Source organism: Fulvia fulva, chromosome 3, assembly GCF_020509005.1.
Source record: "Fulvia fulva chromosome 3, complete sequence".
NCBI lineage: Eukaryota > Fungi > Ascomycota > Dothideomycetes > Mycosphaerellales > Mycosphaerellaceae > Fulvia > Fulvia fulva.
The window spans coordinates 144,170-167,531 of NC_063014.1; the positions used below are offsets into that span (position 1 = coordinate 144,170).

General features: G+C 52.7%; 9 protein-coding genes across 9 annotated transcripts; 2 read left to right on the forward strand and 7 right to left on the reverse strand.

The window, feature by feature from the left end:
* Window positions 1-118: 118 nt before the first annotated feature.
* Window positions 119-1,033, reverse strand: CLAFUR5_07806 (uncharacterized protein; the record flags this gene model as incomplete). The annotated part of the gene is made up of 1 exon (XM_047906954.1): window positions 119-1,033. One exon carries the CDS (start codon window positions 1,031-1,033, stop codon window positions 119-121), a length of 915 nt encoding a protein of 304 aa, XP_047759993.1.
* Window positions 1,034-1,269: 236 nt separating this feature from the next.
* On the reverse strand, window positions 1,270-2,224 carry CLAFUR5_07807 (OPA3-like protein; the record flags this gene model as incomplete). Its single annotated transcript, XM_047906955.1, has 2 exons — window positions 1,270-2,112; window positions 2,165-2,224. 2 exons carry the CDS (start codon window positions 2,222-2,224, stop codon window positions 1,270-1,272), a joined length of 903 nt encoding a protein of 300 aa, XP_047759992.1.
* Window positions 2,225-2,556: 332 nt separating this feature from the next.
* Window positions 2,557-5,622, forward strand: CLAFUR5_07808 (Serine/threonine-protein kinase plo1; the record flags this gene model as incomplete). Its single annotated transcript, XM_047906956.1, has 2 exons — window positions 2,557-2,766; window positions 2,833-5,622. 2 exons carry the CDS (start codon window positions 2,557-2,559, stop codon window positions 5,620-5,622), a joined length of 3,000 nt encoding a protein of 999 aa, XP_047759997.1.
* A 672-nt stretch (window positions 5,623-6,294) lies between these two features.
* Window positions 6,295-7,248, reverse strand: CLAFUR5_07809 (uncharacterized protein; the record flags this gene model as incomplete). Its single annotated transcript, XM_047906957.1, has 1 exon — window positions 6,295-7,248. The coding sequence occupies one exon, from the start codon at window positions 7,246-7,248 to the stop codon at window positions 6,295-6,297; it is 954 nt and encodes a 317-aa protein (XP_047759996.1).
* Window positions 7,249-8,220: 972 nt separating this feature from the next.
* Window positions 8,221-9,676, reverse strand: CLAFUR5_07810 (Glucan endo-1,3-alpha-glucosidase agn1; the record flags this gene model as incomplete). The annotated part of the gene is made up of 2 exons (XM_047906958.1): window positions 8,221-8,927; window positions 8,986-9,676. The coding sequence occupies 2 exons, from the start codon at window positions 9,674-9,676 to the stop codon at window positions 8,221-8,223; spliced, it is 1,398 nt and encodes a 465-aa protein (XP_047759486.1).
* Window positions 9,677-10,678: 1,002 nt separating this feature from the next.
* Window positions 10,679-12,170, reverse strand: CLAFUR5_07811 (UDP-N-acetylglucosamine--dolichyl-phosphate N-acetylglucosaminephosphotransferase; the record flags this gene model as incomplete). Its single annotated transcript, XM_047906959.1, has 3 exons — window positions 10,679-11,650; window positions 11,708-11,888; window positions 11,941-12,170. The coding sequence occupies 3 exons, from the start codon at window positions 12,168-12,170 to the stop codon at window positions 10,679-10,681; spliced, it is 1,383 nt and encodes a 460-aa protein (XP_047759487.1).
* Window positions 12,171-12,496: 326 nt separating this feature from the next.
* CLAFUR5_07812 (Nucleoporin SEH1) lies at window positions 12,497-13,642 on the forward strand (the record flags this gene model as incomplete). Its single annotated transcript, XM_047906960.1, has 1 exon — window positions 12,497-13,642. One exon carries the CDS (start codon window positions 12,497-12,499, stop codon window positions 13,640-13,642), a length of 1,146 nt encoding a protein of 381 aa, XP_047759488.1.
* Window positions 13,643-14,289: 647 nt separating this feature from the next.
* On the reverse strand, window positions 14,290-15,302 carry CLAFUR5_07813 (uncharacterized protein; the record flags this gene model as incomplete). Its single annotated transcript, XM_047906961.1, has 2 exons — window positions 14,290-14,974; window positions 15,043-15,302. The coding sequence occupies 2 exons, from the start codon at window positions 15,300-15,302 to the stop codon at window positions 14,290-14,292; spliced, it is 945 nt and encodes a 314-aa protein (XP_047759489.1).
* A 918-nt stretch (window positions 15,303-16,220) lies between these two features.
* CLAFUR5_07814 (uncharacterized protein) lies at window positions 16,221-17,423 on the reverse strand (the record flags this gene model as incomplete). The annotated part of the gene is made up of 1 exon (XM_047906962.1): window positions 16,221-17,423. One exon carries the CDS (start codon window positions 17,421-17,423, stop codon window positions 16,221-16,223), a length of 1,203 nt encoding a protein of 400 aa, XP_047759482.1.
* Between the last annotated feature and the right edge of the window lie 5,939 nt (window positions 17,424-23,362).

Here is a 23,362-nt window from a genome sequence, read left to right on the forward strand (position 1 = left end):
GTCTTCGATCGACAATGCCAGACAGACGCCACTCTTCACGACTGCCTCAACCACATCCATCCATCCACAACCACAACAAACTCCTTTACTGTCTCTCCCACCTTGCCCCTCCTTCGCCTCACTCGACAACAAACTCCTCCCTCCAAAAATCCACCACATCCCCACCCTCCTCCTCCCCCACCATATCCCTCAACATCCTCACCTTCCTCTCCGGATCCGCACCACCCTTCTCATCCCCCTCTCCCAAATACAGTGGATTCCTCCCTCCCGCAGCCCTCACACTCGGCGAACTCGAAGCCAAAGCCGGTACCGCTGTAACATTCACGGAACTTTGCGCCAGATCTCGCAGGTCTTTAAAAATGTCTGTGCAGACGTAGGCGGTCTGCTCTTGCATGGGTGGGGCGGCGGTGCATTGGGTAAGGAGTTCGAAGCGGGTGGTCTTGGAGGGTGGTGCGGTTTTCGGGCGCTGTTTTGATGTTGCGGCGGCGTGTTTTTGGATTAGAGATGGGAGGCTGTCTAGTTGGCATAGTGGTAAGACGGCGATTGGTGGCACTTTGTGGTTCCTGAGCTCGACTTGGAGGCGGATGTAGGCTAGGACGCCGGCGGTTGTGTCTCCATCTCCGTCGTTACCAGTGGTCTGGAGGGAGAATTTGGCAGAGTGAAAGGTTGTGTTACGAGGTGGGCAGAGGAGGAAGATGATGGCATGGTCGTTTTGTTCGACATCGGGGAGCGTGAGGAGGCCTTTGATGCGGGCAATGGTGGCTTCGAGATTCTTGTCCGAGATGGCGGAAGGGGCGAAGAGGAGGATGCGGAGGTGGCGAGCGGAGAGCTTGGTGCCTGTGCGTGGGTCGATATTGGTGCCGGAGGGGATGGCTATGTCGTGGGTGGTGAGTTGGTTCTCTGGGTACGCGTTAGTGGTGTGCTGATGATGGAGGGTCGTCTGCTTGCCTTGCAAACCACCTGATGCCGTCAAGGTGAGATTGTTGCAGATGGGCGCGAACGGTGGTCGTCGGCGCAGTGAGGCGCAGAACATGTTTGCTGGTGGCTGTTCTTTGTGTTGGTCTTGCTGGGTGGTGTTGTTTTGCTGTTGATTTGTCCTTGAATTTGAGCGCGCTGGCTTCTCACATTCACGAAATTCCCGACCTCGCCTGTCTTCGGAACTGCCCAATGCTCTTCATTCGCGTATGGCAGCCTTTTATTCACGGCAATGCCTGTACACATAGTGGGATATCATATCTATCATGGTTGAGGGGAGCGCGATACTGTACATCATCTCTTCTCCGTCTTCGCGACGACAAAGTCCACCCGATCAGGAGGCTTCTCTTCCACCTTCCTTGGACTTGACTTCTCTTCCTGCTTCTGCGGCTCCGCCTTCGCAGACTTCATCTTCACATCATCTGCCACCACCTTCTCGCCCGCATCAATAGCTTTGACCTTCCTCAATGGCGTGACATGCCCATGCTCATCCCTCTTCAGCTCATCGCCCTTCTTACTACCCTCTATAGCCTTGTCATCGTCACTCTTCCCACCCACCCATCCCACCGGGTTATACCAGCTGTAGCTGTTTCTCCTCTCCTTCGCTTCCTTGATCCTCTCACTCAAATCATGCAGCGTCTCCAAGTCTGGATCGATCTTACTCCTGATGCTCTCCACCTCAGCCTCAAGCTGCTCTATCCGCTCCTTCACATCATCCCTCCGATCCTTCTCTTTACTTCTGCTCCTCCAGCTGTCCCACACCAACAAGCCCACGGCAACACCAAAGATGAACGCCTCCGAGAAGAAGTTCGCTCCCAACTCTATCGCCCTTGTCTCACTCAGCGGTTTGATCTTGGGCCGCTTTGGCGCTTCCTCCTTCTTCTCCCCCTTCGCTTCTTTCGCCTGCTGTTCCTCGAACTTTGCTTGCTCCTCCGCAGTCCTCACCGTCGGCGTCTCAGCTTTCTTCTTCTTTTCCTCCGCGAGCTTCACCTCGCGATCATGCATCCGCTGTTGCGCTTCTGGGTCGTGGAGAATGCCCAGTCGCATTCGCATGTCAATTCTGTGCACCCTCTGCGCCTGGTTGACGGCGAACTTGCGGAAGCCTTCATGTTCTTTGGCTTGTCTCTTGATGTAGTTCTAGACAACATCAGCGGCCTTTCCTTGAGATATGGTTAGGCGCAAGACATACGCCAATGGGCTTGGCTGCGGTCCTGATGGCCAAGGAGAGCAGCTTGAAGGTGAGAGACATGGTTGCAGCAGCGTTTTGGGGCGTCAAGCCCGGGTCGCAATCTTTCAAATCATGATGATGCAAATATCCGCTTCCAAGCAGAATGCATAGTGAAGTGAAGGTGCTGATGGTGTTCCTGCGTCGGGTGACCTAAATGGCTAAATCCACATGTTTATCACGCCCCACCGCGATCGCGTTGCCATGGTTTTGAGTTGTGAAGCGTAAACACCAGTTCGAACGTCTCGGATCTCATGCACATGACCACAACCACCACTACACATTACATTCACGACTTGACGGCCGGACACTAATGTACAGATCGCACCGCGCTCGATAGCCGAAGACTCGCAGACATGTCTTCATCCTCCATCCACGCCGATCCACCGCCGCCGATTGTCACCGAGCCGTCTGGAATCAACTATGCCACTGGATCTGCGTTGGGCAAGGGAGGCTTCGCGATATGTCACAAGGCCGAGAGATATGACGGGAGCCGACCGACGGGGCAGATTGTGGCCCTCAAGATTGTCAAGACGAAGATGGAGCCTGCGAAGCTCGCACAGAAGGTATGCTATGTTCTCCCCTTCGAGCATTGCTTGATTCTTCTGTGTTCGCAGACTAACATCCACCAGTTCGTGACAGAACTACAAATACACAGCAAACTGTCGCATCCGAACATCGTCACCTTCTACCGAGCATTCTCCTTCCAGACCAGCACGTACGTCGTGCTCGAGATATGCCCCAATGGCTCTCTTGCAGACATGCTGAAGAAGAGGCGACATCTTACACTACCCGAGATTCGACGACTGGTAATCCAAGTATGCGGAGCTGTCAAGTACCTACATCACCGACATATCGTGCATCGCGACCTGAAGACAGGAAACCTGTTTCTGGACAAGGATATGAACGTCAAGGTTGGTGACTTTGGCTTGGCAGCACTGCTCGTAACAGAAAAGGAGATGGAGGTGAGAAGACGGACGACCATGTGTGGAACACCAAACTACCTGGCACCGGAGATTCTGGAGAAGGGCAAAGGACATGATGAGAAGGTGGATCTGTGGGCGATTGGTGTCATCGCATACACCCTGGCAGTCGGCAAAGCACCATTTCATGCCAGCACAAAAGATGAGATCTACAAGAAGCTCAAGTCGGGAACGTACACATGGCCAGAGTTGAACGCGACGAGCAACCAAAGTGCAGACCTGCGAGATCTTGTCTCGAGTTTGCTTGTTCCAGAAGAGCAACGACCCATTCCTGACAAGATTGTCACACACCAGTTCTTCCGCATTGCATACGTGCCAGCGAGCATCCCAGTCACGGCGAAAGAGAAGACTCCGGTGTGGCCCGAAGTAGCAGTGCCATCTGCTGAAACGATCCGACGAGGATACAGCGAGACTTGGTACAGCCTGTGCAAGGAGTCGGGGGTAGGGGAGCCAGAGCAGGACAAGCCCTTCCCACTCAATGGCGGTCGAAGAGTGCGAAGTATAGTTTACGACATGACCAAGGAAGCACAACAAGGGAGGACGCCAACCATGCCCATCCCAAGCGATGTTGTGTACACCTCGACTGTCAGCGACTTCAACAGCTCTCGAAGCTCATCACCAGAGGAACCAGATTTGGCACAATCGACCCGTGGGCTGAAGGAGATCTCTCATAACGAGGTTGCAGCATCTCGCGGTCGCCTTGCACGGACAGACTCCACCAAGGCCGCGAGAGAAGCTGAAATGATGCCACCACCACGAGCACCTTCGAGGGTGGCAAGGTCAAACACGGTACGCAAAGCTGCCCGTACCATCAGTGAAGAAGCTGCTAAGTCTTCCGAGTCCGTCAAGGTGGCATCGGATCCTGCTGCTGCGGCGTCGTCATCGCAAACACTGAAGGTGACGAGAGTAAGACCCGCGCATACCAGGACCGAGTCTGCCTCTGCGGCGACGAAAGCCTTGAAAGAAACGAACGCATCGACAACAACCACATATCGCACCGCACGAACAGAACAGCCATCATCAGAAGGTTCAGATCCAGAGAAACCGCAGCGAAGTGGTACTGTCAAGCGCTCAGCTGATGCAAGCTTGGCTCGACGACCGCGAGGGACGAGGACGATGAAGGAGCGACCGACATCGCCTGTTGATGTGCTCGCTGCACCCACACAGCCGATTGCTGCACGGCTCGCAAAAGATCGTGCGCAATCACCACCTGAAGTGACCGGTCCGTTGGCCACATTGGATGATCTAAAGCAGGCTCTACCGACCAGACATCGAAAGCAGCCTTCAAAAGCAGAAGTCATTGAGATCTTGTCCGACCCAGAACCCGAAGACAAAATTGAAACCAACAACCTGCATTTGTCTCGACCACCGCCCATGGCGAAGCGATTGCCCGTGCCGCAGAAGTCCGTCTCTCCAGAGATCAACCCAGCAATACCTGGAAGCGACCCATCAACAGTCTTGGAGAAGCTCACGGTCTTGCGCGACAACCTAGCATCTGCCCTCAACAAGCCAACATCGACCAGAAGGCCATCACTACAACGAGACATCGAAGCTGCTTCCAACCTGCCATTCGTGTCAAGATGGGTCGACTACAGCCGCAAACACGGCATAGGCTACGTCCTATCCGACGGCACAGTAGGCTGCATCATCAACGCAACATCCAAACCCAACCAGCCCCCCACCCCCGTCTCCCACGTCCTAGTCCGCAACGGCCAAAAGTGGCTACAACGAGTGTCAACAAAATCAAAAGACTTCGCCGGCATCGAACAAGTCCCACTCGAATTCTTCGAAGACCGCGGCGACGAAGGCATCGAGCGCAAAATCTACAAAGGTCTCGGCAGCGTCAACGGCGACAGCGAAAGGAAACGAACTCTTAGCGTCCTGTGGGTGAAATTTGGTCGATACATGTGTCAATCCCTCGATGGCGAAGAGAACGAAGGTTCTACTAAGGGTGAGAACTTTGTGCGTTTCTACCAACGGATTGGGAGTGTGGGAGTCTGGGCTTTTGCAGATGGATGTTTGCAGGTCCATTTCCCGGATCATACGAAATTGGTCTTGTCAGCGGACGGGAAGATCATCAGCTCGACGTTGCTGACGGTGGAGGCAACGCAACATCTCAACAGCAGTGGGGAGCTGTTGCCGCAGCATGTCAACTCCCGGCAAGTCTTCGCGGACAGCATTGAATCACTGCTATTCAGCAGTAACAGGATCCGACAGCGAACTGTTAAGGCGAATCAGCTTAGCGATAAGCTGAAGTTCGTGCTTGAGGTCGTCGATCAGTGGGTTTCTGGCAGTGGGCTAGGTCATCTTGACGAGGACGAGGGTGCAGAGAGGCTCTACTGGGAGGGTCTTTGCGTGAGAGATCAGAACCAGAGGAAGGTGGATAGAGTCACTGTAGGCAGATTTGGCGGTGATGCTGTCCCCAGTGCTGCTACATAAAGAGCGTGCTTGGGAAGTGTATGGGAATGAGTGAGCGTAACGTTCTCGGTTTGTTGGATCTATTGTGTTGGATGGATTGCATGGCGGTGGCGTTTGAGTGATGATTCAGTAGATGAGAAGCGATGGGCATATTTTCGTATTCATTACAGGCTTTGACTCAATGCTCTCTTGTTCTGTATGTGAGTGGACAGAAAGAGATCTAACGTGCGTTTGGTAGAAATGCTACATGAAGGAGCACAAGAGGGTGTCGCAGGACAGTAAGGCAGTGACAAGATGCTAGACAATAACGGGCATGCGCCGAATAGTAGAGTGACGAAGAGGAGGCCGACAAGGACAAGGACAAGGCAGGCGTGTAGGAAATATCATGTGACAACAGCAGCGACTGGACTTCAGCGGAATCGAAAATTGCAAGACTGCTGCAGCAGCGCTGTGTGCCACCAATAGGCGATCCGGCAACACCGCCTCCCTCATACACTCCTACTCCCAGGTCATCTTCAACCAAGTACCCACCTTCTCCCCACCAACCCCACCACCTCAACCCCTCGCGGCCCACGCAACATCCGTCAACCGCCACCTCCCCGTCGCCGTCTGCTCATACTTTTCCTACATCACGTAACCTCAGTGCCTAACCCACCCCACCCTAGTTCAACGGCACAACGCTCGTTAACATGATCAGACAGACAGTACCTTATTCCGGCTCAAGACACCTCGTATGTGGCTCTTTGCATTCTTGACATTGGCGACGTTGGACCGGCGCGCGAGGACGAAGTCGTATATCTCCGAAACGGTGAGGACCCGGGTTGGGGAGTCGTTGAAGCATTGTGAGATGAGGGCTGGGTAGGAGGAAGGTTCTGGTGGGGTTGGTGTAGTTCTAGCGGGATCTTCACCTTCTTGGTCGTTGTGTCTTAGTTCTACCTGTGGAGTGGCTGGGGGTGAGGAGGTTGGATGGTCTCGTCCTGGTGGGCGAGGAAGCTGAGCATCTACCTGCGGAATGCTTGTGGGCGCTGCTTGCTCGGCGTCGTTGTCAAGTGTCGAATGATTGTCGTGATTGTCGTTGTCAGACGAGGCTCTCGGTGGTTGAGCAGCTCGCAGAGTCGTAGAGGACGTCGCCTGTTGTCGGCGCTGCTGCTTCTCTACTACCGCTCCGTTCGATGGCGATGGGATCTGGCCTTCCCGCGGCAGAGAAGTAGCCTGACCACCTGCCTGCTGAGAACCGAGAGGTCCAGCTCGCTCAACAAGAGCAGCTCTAGCACGCTCGCAATTCGACAACTGCACATCAACCTTAGCAATCTGCTCATCGGCCGCCTGCTTATACAACGCTTGAGCGGACTCATAATGTCCTTGCGCTACATCGACCATCTCCCGTGCTTGGAGCTGATTTGCCTTCAATAGTAAAGCCGGCGCATAGGTCATATGGTAACTCGCTCGTCTCCACGTCGACAACTCCTGGTTAGCGGTAAGGACATCACATGCAGCGATAATATCATCCAGTACACGAGGTGCGATCTCACTCTGAGGCTCGAGCGCGTGGATCATGTCGGTGTAGAGCCGTTCCAGCGCTGGGCTATTGGTCTCATTAGTCTGCTGCGCACGATCGAGGAATGTTCTCCTTGGGGGAGCCGACATTGGAGGCTTTGGCTGTGCTTGTTATTGGTGAGAGGGAGAGTTCACGACATTGCAGTGGTTCATATATGGAGGAGCAGTTGCTTGCTGTGGCATTGTCCCTTGCAGACGAGACACCAAACAGCAGTGCAATGCAAGACACTGCGATCCGTTGAGCAGCAGGCAGGTCGACAGTACCGATCTTGTTGTCCTGCGACTGACAACAGCAAGATCGAACGCTTCGGGATTGTCTTAAGACGAGTACCTTGTAGACTAGGTTGACTGGAAATTGTTGTCGACAAGCGAAATTTGGCGGAGGACTCCATCATGACCTCGAGCAGCCAACCACTGAGCACAGATGACACGCTTCCATGCTGATATCTAACGTACCATCAGTACAGCAATGCTAGTGGAATATCTAATGTAGCATGAGCGACATCGTCGGGCGACCAAGTCAGTGCGCCAAGCTCGACGCACCAAGCACGATCGACGAGGTGAGGTGGGCAAAATGTGAAACGGCTCACTTACAATGTGTTTGTTTTTGCTGCTGGTCCAAGCTACGATCCAAGTTACCGACGCAGTGGTTCTTATCGCAACAAAGGAATGATGCCATGGAGAATCCCAAGTTGTCACTCGAAACAATGAAACGCAAAACGCGCAGTGAAACCTCTCCAAAGAATTTCTCGAAATCTCAATTGCCCGCAACATAACACCTTCGCTAATCTCTAAACCAGACTTTATTTCTAGCTTCATCCCGTAACGGCATGTCGATCGTACAAACCAAGAGCGTGAGCCCACGGGCTGTTGCTGTTGTTGCTGTTGCTGTTGCTAATGCAAGATGCAAAAAGCTAAACAAAAAAGGAAGTCTCTCCCAGGCACAAGTACCAAAAGAATTGAAAGCAAGTAATCCAGATCACAGACCGTGGTTGATGCCTTGGCCTGCCAGAGAAGAAAGAAAGTGTAAGCCATGACAAGTCGTGAAGGATGTGAGTCGCGCTAAACCGAAGACGTACCAACAAGGTTGACCACGGGGTTGAAATTTTGATAAGCGCAGTGGCTCGAGACGGGTTGAGAGCTCTTGGTCGTGTATACAGTCTTGCCGCCACGGATGATGGCGACTTCGGGTGTGACGCCGCCTCCCGGCACGTAAAACGGGAAGGGGACCATGCCGAAGGCGGGACCGCTGTTGTCGGCGTTGAAGGTCCAGTACTGGTTGCTGCCGATGGACATGGAGATAGTGGCGGCGTCCTTCACAAGAGCCCAGGCGAAGACGGCATCGTCTGGATATTCGTTGTTACGGATGCCAGATGAGGATCCGCCGGTGCAGATGGTGGCCTTGGGGTGGATGCGATGCCAGAAGACGACCTGGTCCATGGTGATGTCTGGTGCCTTGCCTGTCTTCCACCAGGAGATGTAGTACTTGGCAATGATGCGCCAAGGAGCATGGTTCTGACCCCAAACATACGCGCCCATGTTGCCGAGCTCGACGTAGTCCTTGGCGTTGATGTCCTGCGAGGGTAGGTCACGAATGTAGTGAGACTCGCAGAAGTCATTCCACGTCAAGATCTCGATGATGTCAGGCTGGATCTGATCATTCTGGGTGATCTGCTGGAAGCGCTTTGGGAACAGCATGTCGCTGTACGCCACCCATGAGTCGAGAGGGTTGCCGTTGTTGAGATCCTTGTACTGCCACGGGGACATGGCTGCAACTAGGGTTAGCCACTTGTTCACTTGTGATCACAAACTCCTTGCTTGACTTACCCATGATGTAAGGTCCGGTCTTGCCTGCATTCTTCAATGCAGACTGGAACGCCAGGTCGGGCGAGGCAGTGATGTTCTGATCAACATCGAGCGGCCACGCTTGCCAGTTGAAGTAGCCATCGATGGAGGAGTAGTCGGAGATAAGCTTGGATGCCGCGGATTGTGCGCCGGTCTGCGCGGCCATCGAGTACTTGGTCAAAGCTGGAGCCAGGGTGATGGCGTGTGAGTTTCTCATGTTGTCCTTGAGGCCTTGGAAGAATTGGTTGCCGTACTGCTCGACCTGGTCACCGCCGTAGGTGGAGACAAGGATGTTGCTGTTCCAGTAGTATGTTGCGGAGCTGCCGGCGTACTTTGTGATCATATCCTGCATGAAGGTCTGGTTCCAGTAGTGGTTGCACGATGTGTAGCTCATGTCAAAGGAGTACATGAGCTTGAAGCCCAGGTTCTCGGCGGCGTGAAAAGCGTCATCAATTCTATCGATGGCCCAGCTCTCGTCGTCCTGACAGTTAGGCGGGATCCAGTTGAGCGCGAAGCCATCAATGCCGACTTGCTGTGCCGCCTTGATGTCCGTCTCCCATTGGGCCTCGTTGTAGGCATATGAGTTTTGTACCATGAAGTGAGCAAAGACCGAAGCAGCCGAGGTGGTCTGGAGCGCCAGCGCCGAGAGAAGAGCAAAGAGGATGGCAAGCATCTTGGTCGAGTTGTGTCTTTTGTTGTTTGTTTTGGTATTTTTCTGTTTTCTGGCTGTCTTGTGCTGTCGAGTAAATCCGCAGGCTGGTGCTAGCAAAAAAGCTGTTGAGAATGTGACTTCTGAAAAGACTGTGGGTGCTCGATGTGAGGGAGTGGACTGCTCAGGCAAGCATTTATCTGTTGAATGAGTGACTGTGAAGGAGTGTGAGTGCTAGCACCAGGCCAGACCTTCCAGAGGCGCAAAAAGCTGTTATCACACCGAGTGCATGTGACCGAAGGGTACACAGAAGCAAGAGGAGGTGGTGTGGAAGACGCTGGTACTTAGGTACTTTGAGCTGTCCGCGGTCAGGGTGGATGCAGGCCTGTTGCGAGCTGGACTGTGGAGTGTGGGATCTGGTCGGTGCCTCTGCCCCACTCATGCCTCCTGTGCGCACATCGTGTTTAGATTGCTCGGAATCGAACAGGCGCTGAGACTGCAAGCCGCCCTTGGCGTCGGAACGGTCGATAAGGAATGCCAGGGATCACAATTGAGGTCTGAAGAGGAGCAAACGGCAAATCGGAAGCTGGAAACGCTGGACAACCTCACTAGCGCCGCTCATGCAGTGTTCCTGCAGGCGGGACGGCCCGCAACCTACTCGGGCGAGGGTGCTGTGTTTCAGACAGACGACCACAGGAGTTGACGCCCCCTCATAGACGCGCACGACGCCGCACGCAGTTTCGGTTGCGCCTGCAGCTGAGATGAGCATGTGCAAGTCTGCAAGAGCTCGGTGCAACTCGGCGCATGCAATCTGCTGGTAGCCACTGCCTACAGGCCTGAACCCAGACTGCCATGTGGGCCTCCCTCGTGGACTACCTACTGTACTTCTTTACATTTACTACCGTGCCGTGCTATATTCACCCATGCCTCATCCAACGGCCCTCTCGTTCAGCAGCCGCAGAATCTGTCCTAGCAAGGATGGACGCGCTGTAGGGCTGCTCTGCGACGCAAGGCCCTCCATCGGATTCAGAATCTGTTGTCCGAGGTGAAAAGCAGCAGCGCTAACGAGTGCCTGATCCACAGTCCAGCCAGGCCACAGGCGGTCTGCATCACGAGGATTTCTAATGCCAGTCTGTCTTCGCGAAGAGGACCCCTCCACACCAGCCAGAGATTCAGAATGGTCAGATTGGTCGACTCTGTAACTCGGCCGCGGTCATTGACGACGACCCGCACCAGCTTCAGTGTGTGTAGCAACTTCAGCACCTCGCCAACGATTGGTCGCAGTGGCTTGGTCTCCGTAAAAGTTGCGACAGACGGTTCCAGCAAACCCGTCCGGGCGTTAAATCGTGGCATTCGATGCCGGGGACACGGCACGATAGCAAACAGCTGCGGTGCTGAGTAAACGAAGTTGAAGATTTGAGGGATGAACAGCAGCAACAATGTCTTACTGAAGTGCCCGAGGATTCCGACAACCGCAAACACCATGCCTGCAAAGTAGCAGTATGTGTCTCCAACAAAAACCTTGGCAGGGAACCAGTTGTGCTGTAGGAGAGCGATTGAAACTCCGATGAACGGCAGCAGTAGGTAGACGCTGAACAGATGCGACTCCGCAGCCGGATGCGGTTGGTGTACAGTCGGTAAGAGGTACAACGCATCGTTCAGCACGATCAGCAGAGCAATAACAATGGACTGACCGACTTCAATGCCATTGACTCCCGCCAAAATGTTGATGCTGTTGGGACAGAAGATGGCTACTGCAGCCATATAGGCGTAATAAAGCGCACCAAGGTCGAGAAGTTCGCCAAAGTAGGCTCGCAGCGGTAGCGGTACGACCACGTGAGTGACGCCAAAGTCCACAAAGTACAGGCCTAGCATTGGCAATGCAGCAAAAGCCGGGATGAAGAACTTGTGTCGCCATCGCATGTCGAAGGAGTCGTCCAATATCCCCAGAATGATGACGGACGCAATGGTGCCGTATGCGAAGCCATAGGAGGCGAGCTGAGCAAGCGGTTAGTTGCGTCGCACGGCATATAGGGGAAGGTCACCACCACAAACCTTTTCCAGCGGGAACCGGTGGAGAAAGCGTCCTGTCTCAATCTGTTGTGCCTCCAAGATGCGATCCTTGTTCCCAGCCCCAGACGTCACCTCAACGATGACACGCTTGAAGGCAAACGGCAGGAAATTGATGACGGCCAACAGGTATACGAGGGCGCATACCAAACCCATGCATTCTGGACTGTCGGCATTGTCAACGGCAGCTGAAACAGTTCGGCCTGAGGAATGCTTACATCTCAATGGGATTCTTCTTCGATAGATCTTTCCCCTTGTAGCCTCGATTGAGAAACACATCGCCGGTCCATCTGATCACGCAGTATGAAAATGCAAATGCCAGGCCACTGATGGCCAATGAGGCGAAGAGAGGTTCTCCATCACTTTTCCAAGCATTGAACAGAACAGCGAAGCATAGAACGGCAAGACCCGAGAGTGAGTACGTCTCCGTACCGCTCAAAGGCTGCATGTCTGGTTCTGCTTTCTTTTGAGCGTGCGTTGGCCATGATATAATGTGGTGGACGATTTCAAAGTGACGCGAAGGCCAGGTGTCGGATTGAGTTCGTCGGACAGGGATCGCGGGCCGTCCAGCCACATCGCGCTTGCACCGCGAATCCATCCTTGGACGTGTCTTGGATCTTCGTCGACTTCATCACTGTCATCATTATGGCTGTACGGGTTGTGGTGAGCGACTAAACTAAGTACTGTTGCTGAATACAATGGTGGCAATGAGTTGCGGAAGTGTCAAGTGACCGCCTAAACAAACATCGTGAACACTGACTTGATATCATCACGATGGCCAGCAATGGCTTCCACAAGTTCTCGCATGGTCATCAGGACCTTCTCCTGGCTGTAAGCTACAACTTCTATGGCACTCGCATGGCCACAGCCTCCGCAGATCACAAAGTAAAAGTGTGGGATCGGAACGAAAAGACAGGCCAATGGGTGGTGACTGATGTATGGACCGCCCACGATGCTGAAGTTACAGATGTCAGGTGGAACGGTCCATTTGTAGGCGAGCATCTGGCCACCATTGGCGAGGATGGCTTACTCAAGATTTGGCAAGAAGACGTCAACGAAGCCCCCAACTCTGGCAAAAGATTCAAGAAGATCTGCCAGAGGACCTCAGAGCACGGAGTACCGTTTATGTGCCTAGACTTCAAGAACATCGGCACAGAGACATATCTCGCCGTCATAACCCGCGATGGCTACCTGACCGTCTTCGAACCAGCAGACCACGACGACCTTTCAGCATGGCGAGTCATGTGGTCCGACTACCTCACCAAAACACCACCACGGACCGAAGAAACCGCCTTCCGCCTAAGCTGGCACAAGGAGAAAATCCCCGCCTGGACAGCAGTACTCTCCGGCCTAGACCGCAAAAGCCTCAGCCTCGCAGTCGCCATCGGCACCTCAGTCAAAGTCTTCCGCACCGACAAAGACCGCAAATTCTACACCGCCGCGACCCTAGACGGCGCCAGCGCCCTCGTCCGCGACGTCAACTGGGCCAACGGCAGCATGCGCGGCTTCGACACCATCGCCACAGCAAGTAAAGACGGCCACGTCAGAATCTACGAACTGCACACTCCTGGCGCCTCATCCCTCACCACCAGCCTCAACGGCTCAACAGCCGAACCCACCGCATCACAAGAACACTCCCCCGCTACACGGCCAGCCTTATCAGGGATCGGTGCAGGACTCGCGAGTGGAGCGCGAGGCAAGCGGGATGACAGGACGGGAGGTCCGGGCGCTGTCAAGCAGGATGTGAAGCTTGTGGCGGAGCTTGACGCAGACAAGCTTACCCCATGGCGGGTGACGTGGTCACCGAATGCGGACATTTTGCTGGCGGCGGGAGATGATGGGACGGCGAGGATGTGGAAGAAGTCGGTTGAGGGGAAGTGGTTGGAGGCTGCGGAGATTGATGCGTTGGCGGGCTCGTGATGGGTGGCAGTGTGACCACTGGTGTGTTGCACTGAAGCGTCATCGCTCAGCTTCGACTGGAAGACGCGGTACTGCAACTACTGGCGGCGGCGCAGGGATCCCTAAGGGCGTGTCTGGTTCACCAAGGACGCTGGAGCTACTGGCTATTGGTACTCATGCGGTCCCTTCCTCGCGACCTGGCTCTGAGCATGTCATTCACGACTTGATAGCAGGAAGCCAGTAAAGATGTCGTGGATGTCCCGGATCAGAACCGAGCCAGGCAACATTGCGCAACCATGAGATCCAGATCCACGCCATCGCACAGCAGAAGATCACGCTGGTACACCGCAGACAAACAACACCACCCAGCTTTCGCAAGTTGTACTCCACGCTTCTGCCATGTGGCTTGTTGCTCGCACTACCAAGATACTAGGCACAACAGCCGTGATAGTTTTACATATCTATGATACACTGTATTATCCAATCCACACCCCCAAACGCCTTGCCAAAAATCACCCGTCTATATCCTCTATATTCATGTATGCTGAGATGCGAACCTTCTCTTCTTGTACTACACTGGGATACCCATGCACGTCGTCGTCGTCGTTCTCTTGCTCTTCTGTCTCTCCACTATCCTGGTGGATAGTTCTGCTCTCCAAAGGGTGTTTCTACTCCAACTGTTTCTGAAACCTCAACCGCAGACTATTATTCACAACCCCTCCAAACCCAAACGCCGGCACAATCCTACACATCCTCGCCAAACTGCTCTTCAGCCAGTCCACTCGTACCTTTTGCAAGCGATCGCTGAACGGCGTGCCTCCGTTGCGGTTGTACAGATCCAGTCCGTACAGATGGAATGGTGTCGAGATCAGCTGGATCGCAGCTGGCGCGAGGAATTGCGCTACTGATGCGCGGCTTATGTATCTCTCCGCAGCTTCTGAGAGAGGGAGTCGTGGAGCGATTAGAGGGGGGACGTTGAATGAGGCGAAGACAGTCATTGCGTCTCGTACGGCAAATAGCGCATACGTAACAGGTGGTACAGGCCGAGCGGAGACCGTGCCGAACATTTTCGTGAAGTTACTATCCTTGATCATGGTGAGACCCAGATTCGCGCCAGAGGTGGCGATGAACTTCTCAGCGCCGTGTGTCGTCTTTGAAGCGGGCTGGGATTTCGTGGTGGATTTGAAGGTATCGAGGAAGTTCGCGGAGAGGTAGGTCCCACCATAGACCATGAGGATCAGGGCGAATGGTTTACCGGTGATGTAGAGGTGCGGACGGGTCAGGAGGTGGGTTGCGGAGGCTTTGATGCTTTCCATTAGAGGCCGCTTGCCGGAGGCGTTTTCCATGATTGCCCTGGTACATGTCAGTCTCCTTGCGCCGATGTTTCTTGATCCTGTCCTTGACTGAGCTGTTGGACTTACTTGTCTATCATGGACACCACCGGCGCTACTGTGACACCTGCAGTCAACGCACATGCCGCATCTACAGCCAAACGCTGAGAGATGTTCTTGGTATTCCACTCCCTCGCATCTTTCTGCAATTGCCCCATCCTACTCTTCAAGTCCCAGACCGGGATCGGCACTGTACGTGTATCTGTTTCAATCTTCTCTTCCGCTCCTCCTACAGTTCTACTTTGCACTGCAATGACCGGACGCTGCAGATCTTCGGCTGCGGCAACCATACTCGTTCGAACCCAGATATCGCGTTCCGCGCATGAGACGGACGTTTGGCTTCTCCAGAACCTGAGGCCTCAGGTGCGGTGATGCTGTGATGTGTAACGACTACCGCACTCCTCCCCACGGGGATGTGAGATGGCAATGGCGGAGAAAGAGAATGTTTAGGCAGCTCTCTAGCTTAGCTTTTACTTTTGCGGCTCTGCTGAGATGGAAAATCGCGCGCTTGTCGCTTGCGATGCCGGGAGGACGGCCGTGTGTGACCGGTTTACGGCTACCGATAGGCCAAGCACACATCTGTGCATGTTACGTCCTGGTTGGGGGCCACATGCTCGACATGGAAGAAGACTATTACAAAGATGTGTCAGGCCTTGTTATTGGGGGCGTTGGAGTTGACCATTTAGGGAAGTGCTACAGAAGCTTTCCGAGAAGTCATGATTGACTTCATGTTTCGGCGTGTCTGTCCTCTCCATCGGTAGAAAATAGCTGGTACCGATACCGATACCGATGATGCTGGGACGCTTCAGACGTGGTCCCGGAACTATGATCGTCGCTGCACAAAATACATCACTTGCAACTTAGCTACTACGCTTCAGTCCTACTAGAGACATGTCAATGGCGCTTTCTCCATGTCTGTCCTTCGCGTACGCGCTGTGGCGGTAGACTGCGTGGAATTTTTGGCTGCTGTTGGACTTTGCTACAATTCACGAGCTACTCTGTCCACCCTGTGCCGGAGTCTCGTGATCAGACGCGGCTGCGAAGAGATTCGAGGTCTTACTTCACGCCGAGTTGATGCTCACAGAATGCCCGTCCCTTGCGCCAAATTTCCTTGGTGCGTTAATTGGTCCTTTTAACGACCCAGTATTCGCTTCCTTCGCAGACCTTCCCTTTATCTTATTCCTCGACCCGACTTCTGCATTTACTGGTCATATTCCCCCACCACGAGCATAATATCGTTCGCCGGTACTTGGAATGGGCTTCTCGGCTCTGATGATCCAAAGGAACGCATCCTCGATCGGTAGTAGGACGAAGAAGACCTTGTTGCAAGCAAAGGCTATACAGCAACAGAAGAACGCCATCAATGCATCTAGCCAGAAGTGGTTGGAAGTGGCGATGATGGTCACCAGCAATATGCAAGAATACGACACCCCCAGCAGCAAGTAGAAGGATTTCCAGAATATCGACTTTCGGCTTTCGTACTTCTCGAACCTTGTCCGGAGAATACCAGAATGGTACACGAGGGTGCAGCCGATGATGAAGGAGTAGCCAAAGTGCATGCTAGGCATAGCTGCCAATGCGTTCACATACTTGCCGGCTTGCCACAGACTCTCGGCATCCTCCATGTGGACCGTGTCCAGGAAGCCATATTCCTTCGGAAGCAGGCGAGGAGGCATCGTCGGAAAGACAACAAAGGTGCAGAATGCCATGAAGTTGGTGAGAGTTATGGTCCGCCGTACTGTCGCAAAGGTTGTGTGCGAAGGAGCGGCATAGTAGTACCATACTATGAAGAACATCGAGCCTGGGATGTGGATCAGGGCGTAGAAGCGGTCCAGGAAAGTGAGAGCATCTTGATGGCCGTGCATGAACCACTGCTGGATATCTAGCTCACGCACGGGGAACATGAAGCTTAGCCAGCTGGATTGCTCGAGGTCGAGAATCGCCAACGCGTGCGCTCGGGCAGCTGTCCAAATGCCTTGGCCAGCAAAGATCTTGTTCGACAGTACTGTCGTCATGCGGTAAACGAGATAGTTGAGGACCCAGTAAAGCTGCTCGACGACGAAGGGGAACTTCTGGAACACCCGACTATGCACATGGGTCTTGAATCTGGAAGTGTTCGGCATGCGAATGATGCATAACCCACAGCAAGACCTCTTCTTGTACGACTGTTTCTCTGGCATTGGAATCGTTGATCTGTCATCGTCGTTGACGCTCGATGAGTACTCCATAAGCTCCTCTTCCACCACTGGATCACCTGGAGCACGATCGAGGATCGTTCGGTATACGCCTCTGTCACCTCCGAATAGCTGTAACTCCGGCGCCGTGTCCAGAACATGCCGCCGAACAGAATCGTAACGAAGATAACGGCCTCGCCCCAATTCGGAAGCTTGATCTCTGGCTTCGCGGTCCATGGTGGGTATTCTGCCAGTACTGCAGGGTCCATCTTCAGTCTGTCACCCATTTTGCTGTCTTGCGATCGGCAGTCCGTGAGGGTCGTGTCGTTGGAACATGTGCCTCGTTGGCGAGAAGGATGTCGGCGAAAAAGACTGTCGGCTTCGTGAGTATCGTCAATGCGGGATCAGCTTCATGTGCTTGCGGGTATAGCCCGTCGAAGCTGCGGTGAATGCGCTGCAGGACGATATGTCGCCGACCTCGCCGTGTTCATGGTCAGTAGAAAGCAGGAAAGGACAAACGCTGCAAATGCTGTGAACGCCGAAATGCTGGAAACATATGCAAAGCACGCACGCAACCAGTGCCAGGAAGTCAGCGCGAGCGACACGGCTTCATGTCCGCTGGCACACTCGTGCAACGAGCGTGTTTACCAGTGCGTCTTGCTGGTCAGGCTGATGGCGTAAAGATCGACGGGACTGCAACGGCTCGCGCACGCCACACCCGTAGCCCACGCGACCTTCTGCCTGAAGTGGCAGCGACGATATGCCGTGCTGTCGACATTATTGCTTAAGACTCGACATCTCGTCGAGCAGGATCGAAGTGTTCTTGATGAAACATCTTCTGACTCGATTACTTTGGACAGCGCAACACAAAGGCCGTGCGGGACACGTGACGTGGGCGACTACATCCTGGTATGCGGTGCCGCTCTCCCTCCACATCATCACAGCAGTCACATCGTTGCGACGAGCATATCCTGCCAGCTGATCTGTGATTCTGCCACCGGAAGGCCAAGCCAAGTAGCAATCTCATCAAACTTGCTGCGCGGCAACACGACGTACGATGCTGGGCCACGGTCAGGGGAGTATACTACACTCTCCTGACTTGGGAACCGTAACAACCTTGGTAGGAGCGGACGTGTCATGGCCTCAACAGACTCCCAGATTCGTGGTCTTGACGGAGCATATCTGCGTTTCCATCTTCGCCAGAATATCACTGCACTGGTGGATTACTGCGCTGGGCAGCAGAAAGGAGCAGGTGCGATGTCAATCGGCAAGCGAATCTTCAACAAGCAATGCACGTCCGATACGCGTCTGCTAGGAGAATTTCTGGCTATTCACGCCGCCCGACTACCGGAAGTCTCCATGTATCGAAGAGTATCGAAATGGATTACATTACGCTCGGCAGTGGACACTGCCCGTCGATTGGCAACGCTCGCGTGTACTTGCCAAAGCACACCCCATGAGGTGGCATTCCGCGACTGGCAAAGTCAACGAACTTGTCATGCTGATGTTCGCAGACGGCAGCTCTGGAATGGCAAGCGCCTGGGGGAAGAGTATCGCAGATCGGTGGTCTAGAGGTAAATGCGAGGTACATGCGAGACGTGTCTAAATGTGGTCATGTTGTTCCAGGCCCGCCAGCAGAGCATCGCGAAGATAGATCCACATGCGCACATGCCCTTGGTTTCACTAATTCTGGACACTGATACGCATGCTTTTAGCTTTGCGAGAACTGTCGGCAGCTGACAACGACACAACTTGACCGTGACTCAAGCTGAGTGCGACTCAGTCAGACCACAACTGATCTTGATCCTGGTTGTACACTTCCCCGCCAGCCATGCACAGGGGCTTAGCGATTCCACGGAGAGCCAGAAGGAAGATCTTCCATTCGAGGGTTGCGTGTCCCCAGGAGATTGTGTACCGCCGGCATTTTTACTGCAACGTTCAATGGACAACTAGACTTCCAAGATCTCGCATTTTGACGCGAGCCGAGTGTGCCGCTAGGCCTGGGGAAGCTTATGACCAAAAACGAGGGCACTATTTGTTGGCAGCCGTAAGGCTACATTCTGGTATCATGGGCGAAGGGTGAAACTGTGCGCTATTCTTGATCCGCTGCACGCACTGGCGCCAACGGATGATACCACCGGAAGTCCAAGCATTGCAATCAAAGCGTATCTCGTCTAGAATTGGGCCTGTTGGAATCATCCTACGACATTGGCTATTAGCCGCAGCCTCTTTGCCAAGATTACTAGTAGGTTCTAGGGCTCAGTATGGAAGCCTTGCCCCGGTCAACTACTATCACGTTAGAAGTGTGGGAAGTTATTGTACGGGCTCATATAGGGTGTTTCAAAAGCAGAGTGTGTATTGTATGTGTCTATCTAGAATAGACAAGTGTTGCTCTTGAAGAGGCTGTAGGTGACTAATCAGTCACCTGATTCTTAGCGTACGTGGCCTCAAGTTTTGATGATGGGCTGTTGCCCGTGTGTACGCTCGGATCGCGACAACAACGCTATCCGTGCTGTTGTGGGTCCACTTAGCCCTCGCATAGCGAGTGCCTGTCACCCACTTAATATCGGGCTTGGCGGAGGGTCACGCACCTGATTTTGGGCGTAGCAGTCTCTTATTATCCCATGTTGTAATAGCCGTAACGATGCCGCGTCAACACAGAGGGTGTAATAGGCCTTGTAGCCGCCCTGCTGGCTCTAGCAGTAGCACCAGCGTGTCCAAATACGCCGACGAAGAGCGCCAGATTAGTGTTGTTCTTAAGCAGGCTTAAGAGCGTGTTAACGCGTTACTTCCACCTCTTATTAAGCACCTATATAACAAGTAACCGGCCGGACAGTCGATATATTAGAGGGCGTGTTATCGATAGAGTAGGAAGCACGGTAGCCTGACCAATAGGGCTGCTATTAGGGGCAATCTTTCGGACATCTAGTCGGCCGCGTTAAAGCAATATCTCATTGATCGCGATCGAATAGAGCTGCCAATATCAAAGAGACTATTGACGGAAGTTAGTGAGCATATTGTTAAGCGATCGCTACTACCGGACGAAGTGTTTAGGCCCTTCGGCGATAGATAGGCTAAACGGTAGCTTAAGAAGTATTAAATAGGTACGGGTGGATAGTAGCGGAGTGGAGTAAGAGATCAATCTTTAACTGACTAATAGTACGAGCATGTAGCAATATATTAGGAACTAATGTATTGATTATGTTAGATGTCTATCTAAGCTAAAGGGGAGAGAAGGTATCTCCCTATAAGCTAAGTCATCGTAGATGCCTTAGGCTACTAGATCACTTCCTAATTGTTGACTCCCTTTAAGATACTACATCTTAACACTCCTACTTATCTCGTGTCATAGTCTCCCTATAGAGTATATAGAAGGTAGGGACAGAAGAGCCTTAGAGTGCTCAGAAGTCGTTAAGAAGTAACAGTCTAGCTTAGTATATAAGCGCTAAGAATCATATGCCCCGTAATATTCACTACGGGACCTAGCCCTCTAAATTCACCCCTCTACTAAACCTTAACAGATTCACTTCGGCTCGTGACTATATGACTTACGGCACTCCCGCGAGCACCCGCGACTACGCTAGACCCTAGAAGAAGTACGTAGAAGACTCGGAACGTAGAGTAGGTTAGAATAAGGTTTTGAGCAAAGCTACTAAGCGCGGCTTCGTACGGGTTAGCCCTATTAATGCGGGGACACGTACTCGCGAGGGTCGCGTATAAATATCTAGCCTTCCTAGGCCTCTCTTACTTTCTTCGTCTTTCGTTTTGTATAGCAATTATACTATACCCTTTATATCTGTACTTCGTACCTATATTCTCGCTTTTACCCTTATATCTTATAGGCTAGGCTCTCGCCCTAACATCACGAAAGACTAACAAACCGTCAACTACTCGAGTCATCCTTATAGGTGACTACGCTACCGATAGAGGTGTTAACCTCGACAACTAGGACACTCTATTCTACTTTAGCGAGTAGACTAACATCCCCTTCTCGAACGCCGCTACCTTTAGTACCTAGGCAAACGCTAACCCCGATACCGCCTACGCTCTTATTAACCGCACCGTCTCCTCTTTCCGCGAGACCGCCTAGCAGGTCGAGCAAGCGAACAACTAAGTAATATACCTTTAAGGTATTATAAACACCTTCTAGAACCTCGCCCCGTACGCCGACGATAACCGCCGCTAGTACTTCTCTAAGAAGGTTAACGACCTAGACGAGTTCGACGGTAATAAGAGCAAGTTTAAGGCATTTAAGACATAGCTTACTATTAAGCTATTAGCTAATACCGACCACTTTCCGTAAGAGAAGGACAAAGTTACGTACGTCTTCTCCCTCCTTTAGGGAGACGCCGCGGCTTAGGTATAACACTATATCGATAACGCTACGTAGACTATCGGCTACCCGGACGTCCTTACCTTAATATAGGACCTCCGTACTGCCTTTAGTGATCTAGACCGTAGAGCTACCGCCTAGAACGCTATCCACAACCTCCTCTAGAAGAATAAGAGCTTCGCCGAGTACCTCGCGGCCTTTAACCGCGATATCGGGTTCACCGGCTATAACGAAGAGACTAAGAAGAGCACTCTCCGCCGTAGTTTATTAGTAGAGCTTCTTCGAGCCCTCGAGGACAAGGACGTCGGTACTATAAGCTTCCGTAAGCTTATTAAGACCTACTAGCGCCTCGACTCTAATATAAAACATATCGCCTCTCTCCTCGCTTCCCGTTCTTAAGGTCGTTAGCCTCGTAGTCCCGGAAGCCACTTCGCTACTCTACTAGGCGCCGCCGCTCCTACGGCTCTCTCTCCCGTCTCTATAGGTAACGCTATAGATCTTAGCGCTAGTGCCGCCGTCCCTCGAGTCTAGGGCCTCGTTAACGGTAAGCTTACTCCCGAAGAGAAGCTTCGCCGTCGCTAGGCCGGACTCTATACCTACTACGGCGGTCTAGGCTATATCGTAGCTAACTGTCCGTAGCTCGCTACCCGTAACGCCCGTAACCCGGTTCGCGGCGCTGTCGGCGCTATCGAGCCTACTCCTACTACTCCCGCTAAGCAGGAAAAAGCCTAGGTCTTCCTTATCGACGCGAGGAAGACTAAGAACAACGTTTACCGAAAGTGAAGAGAGGAAGGAAGTTGAGGATTAATATAGTATAGCTAGACCTATACGACGAGACGGGTAAGGACTACGCTTATAAACCGTTCGTTACGAATATAAATATCGGCTTAAAGAAACTCTCTTCTTCTAATCTCACTCTTATAGACACTAGCGTACTAGGCGAGTCTTTTATAGACTATAAACTCGCGACCTCTCTTAACCTCAAACCCTAGGAACTAAAGTACCCTCGTACTCTTAAACTCTTTAACGGTACGGAGACTACTACTAGTAAGATTACTTATATTATATACACGTTAATCACCCTCGGAGGTAAGCGTATGTCGATCACTAGCTTCCTTACGTCCCTACCGTATTAGAAGTTTATCCTCGGCCTCCCCTAGTTTAGACGATACCGACCTATTATCGACTAGACTTCCCTTACTATTAGCTTCCCTCTAGAAGTTCCTACGGTACCTCCGCCTTCTCCGCCGCCTTAGCGCGGTCCTAAGTATACTAAGATCTTCTAGGTAAACGCCGCTACCTTTACTACTACTACTAAGTATCCTAAAGCTTAAGTCTTCGCCGCCTCTCTCCGCGATATCGATATCGCCCTCGAGAAGCTCGACAAGAAGCGTATACCTACCGACCCTACTACGAAGGTCCCTCCTTAGGTATACCACATCCTCTACGTATTCGATACTAAAGCCGTAGACGAGCTACCTCCTTATCGCCCTTACGACCATAAGATTAAGCTAGAAGAAGGTGTAGAGACACCGTTCGGACCGCTATATTCTATGTCCCGAGAAGAGCTTATCGTCCTTAAGAGATACCTCGAAGAGAACCTGAAGAAGGGGTTCATTCGAGCGAGCCGTTCTAGCGCTAGTAGTCCCGTTATGTTCGTTAAGAAGCCCGGCGGTAGCCTACGCTTCTACGTAGACTACCGAGGCTTAAACGCTATTATAAAGAAGAACCGCTACCTAATACCGTTGATTTAGGAGACGCTCGAGCGCCTCTCTAAGGCCAAGTACTTCACTAAGCTCGATATTATCGCTACGTTTAACAAGTTACGAATAGTAGAAGGATA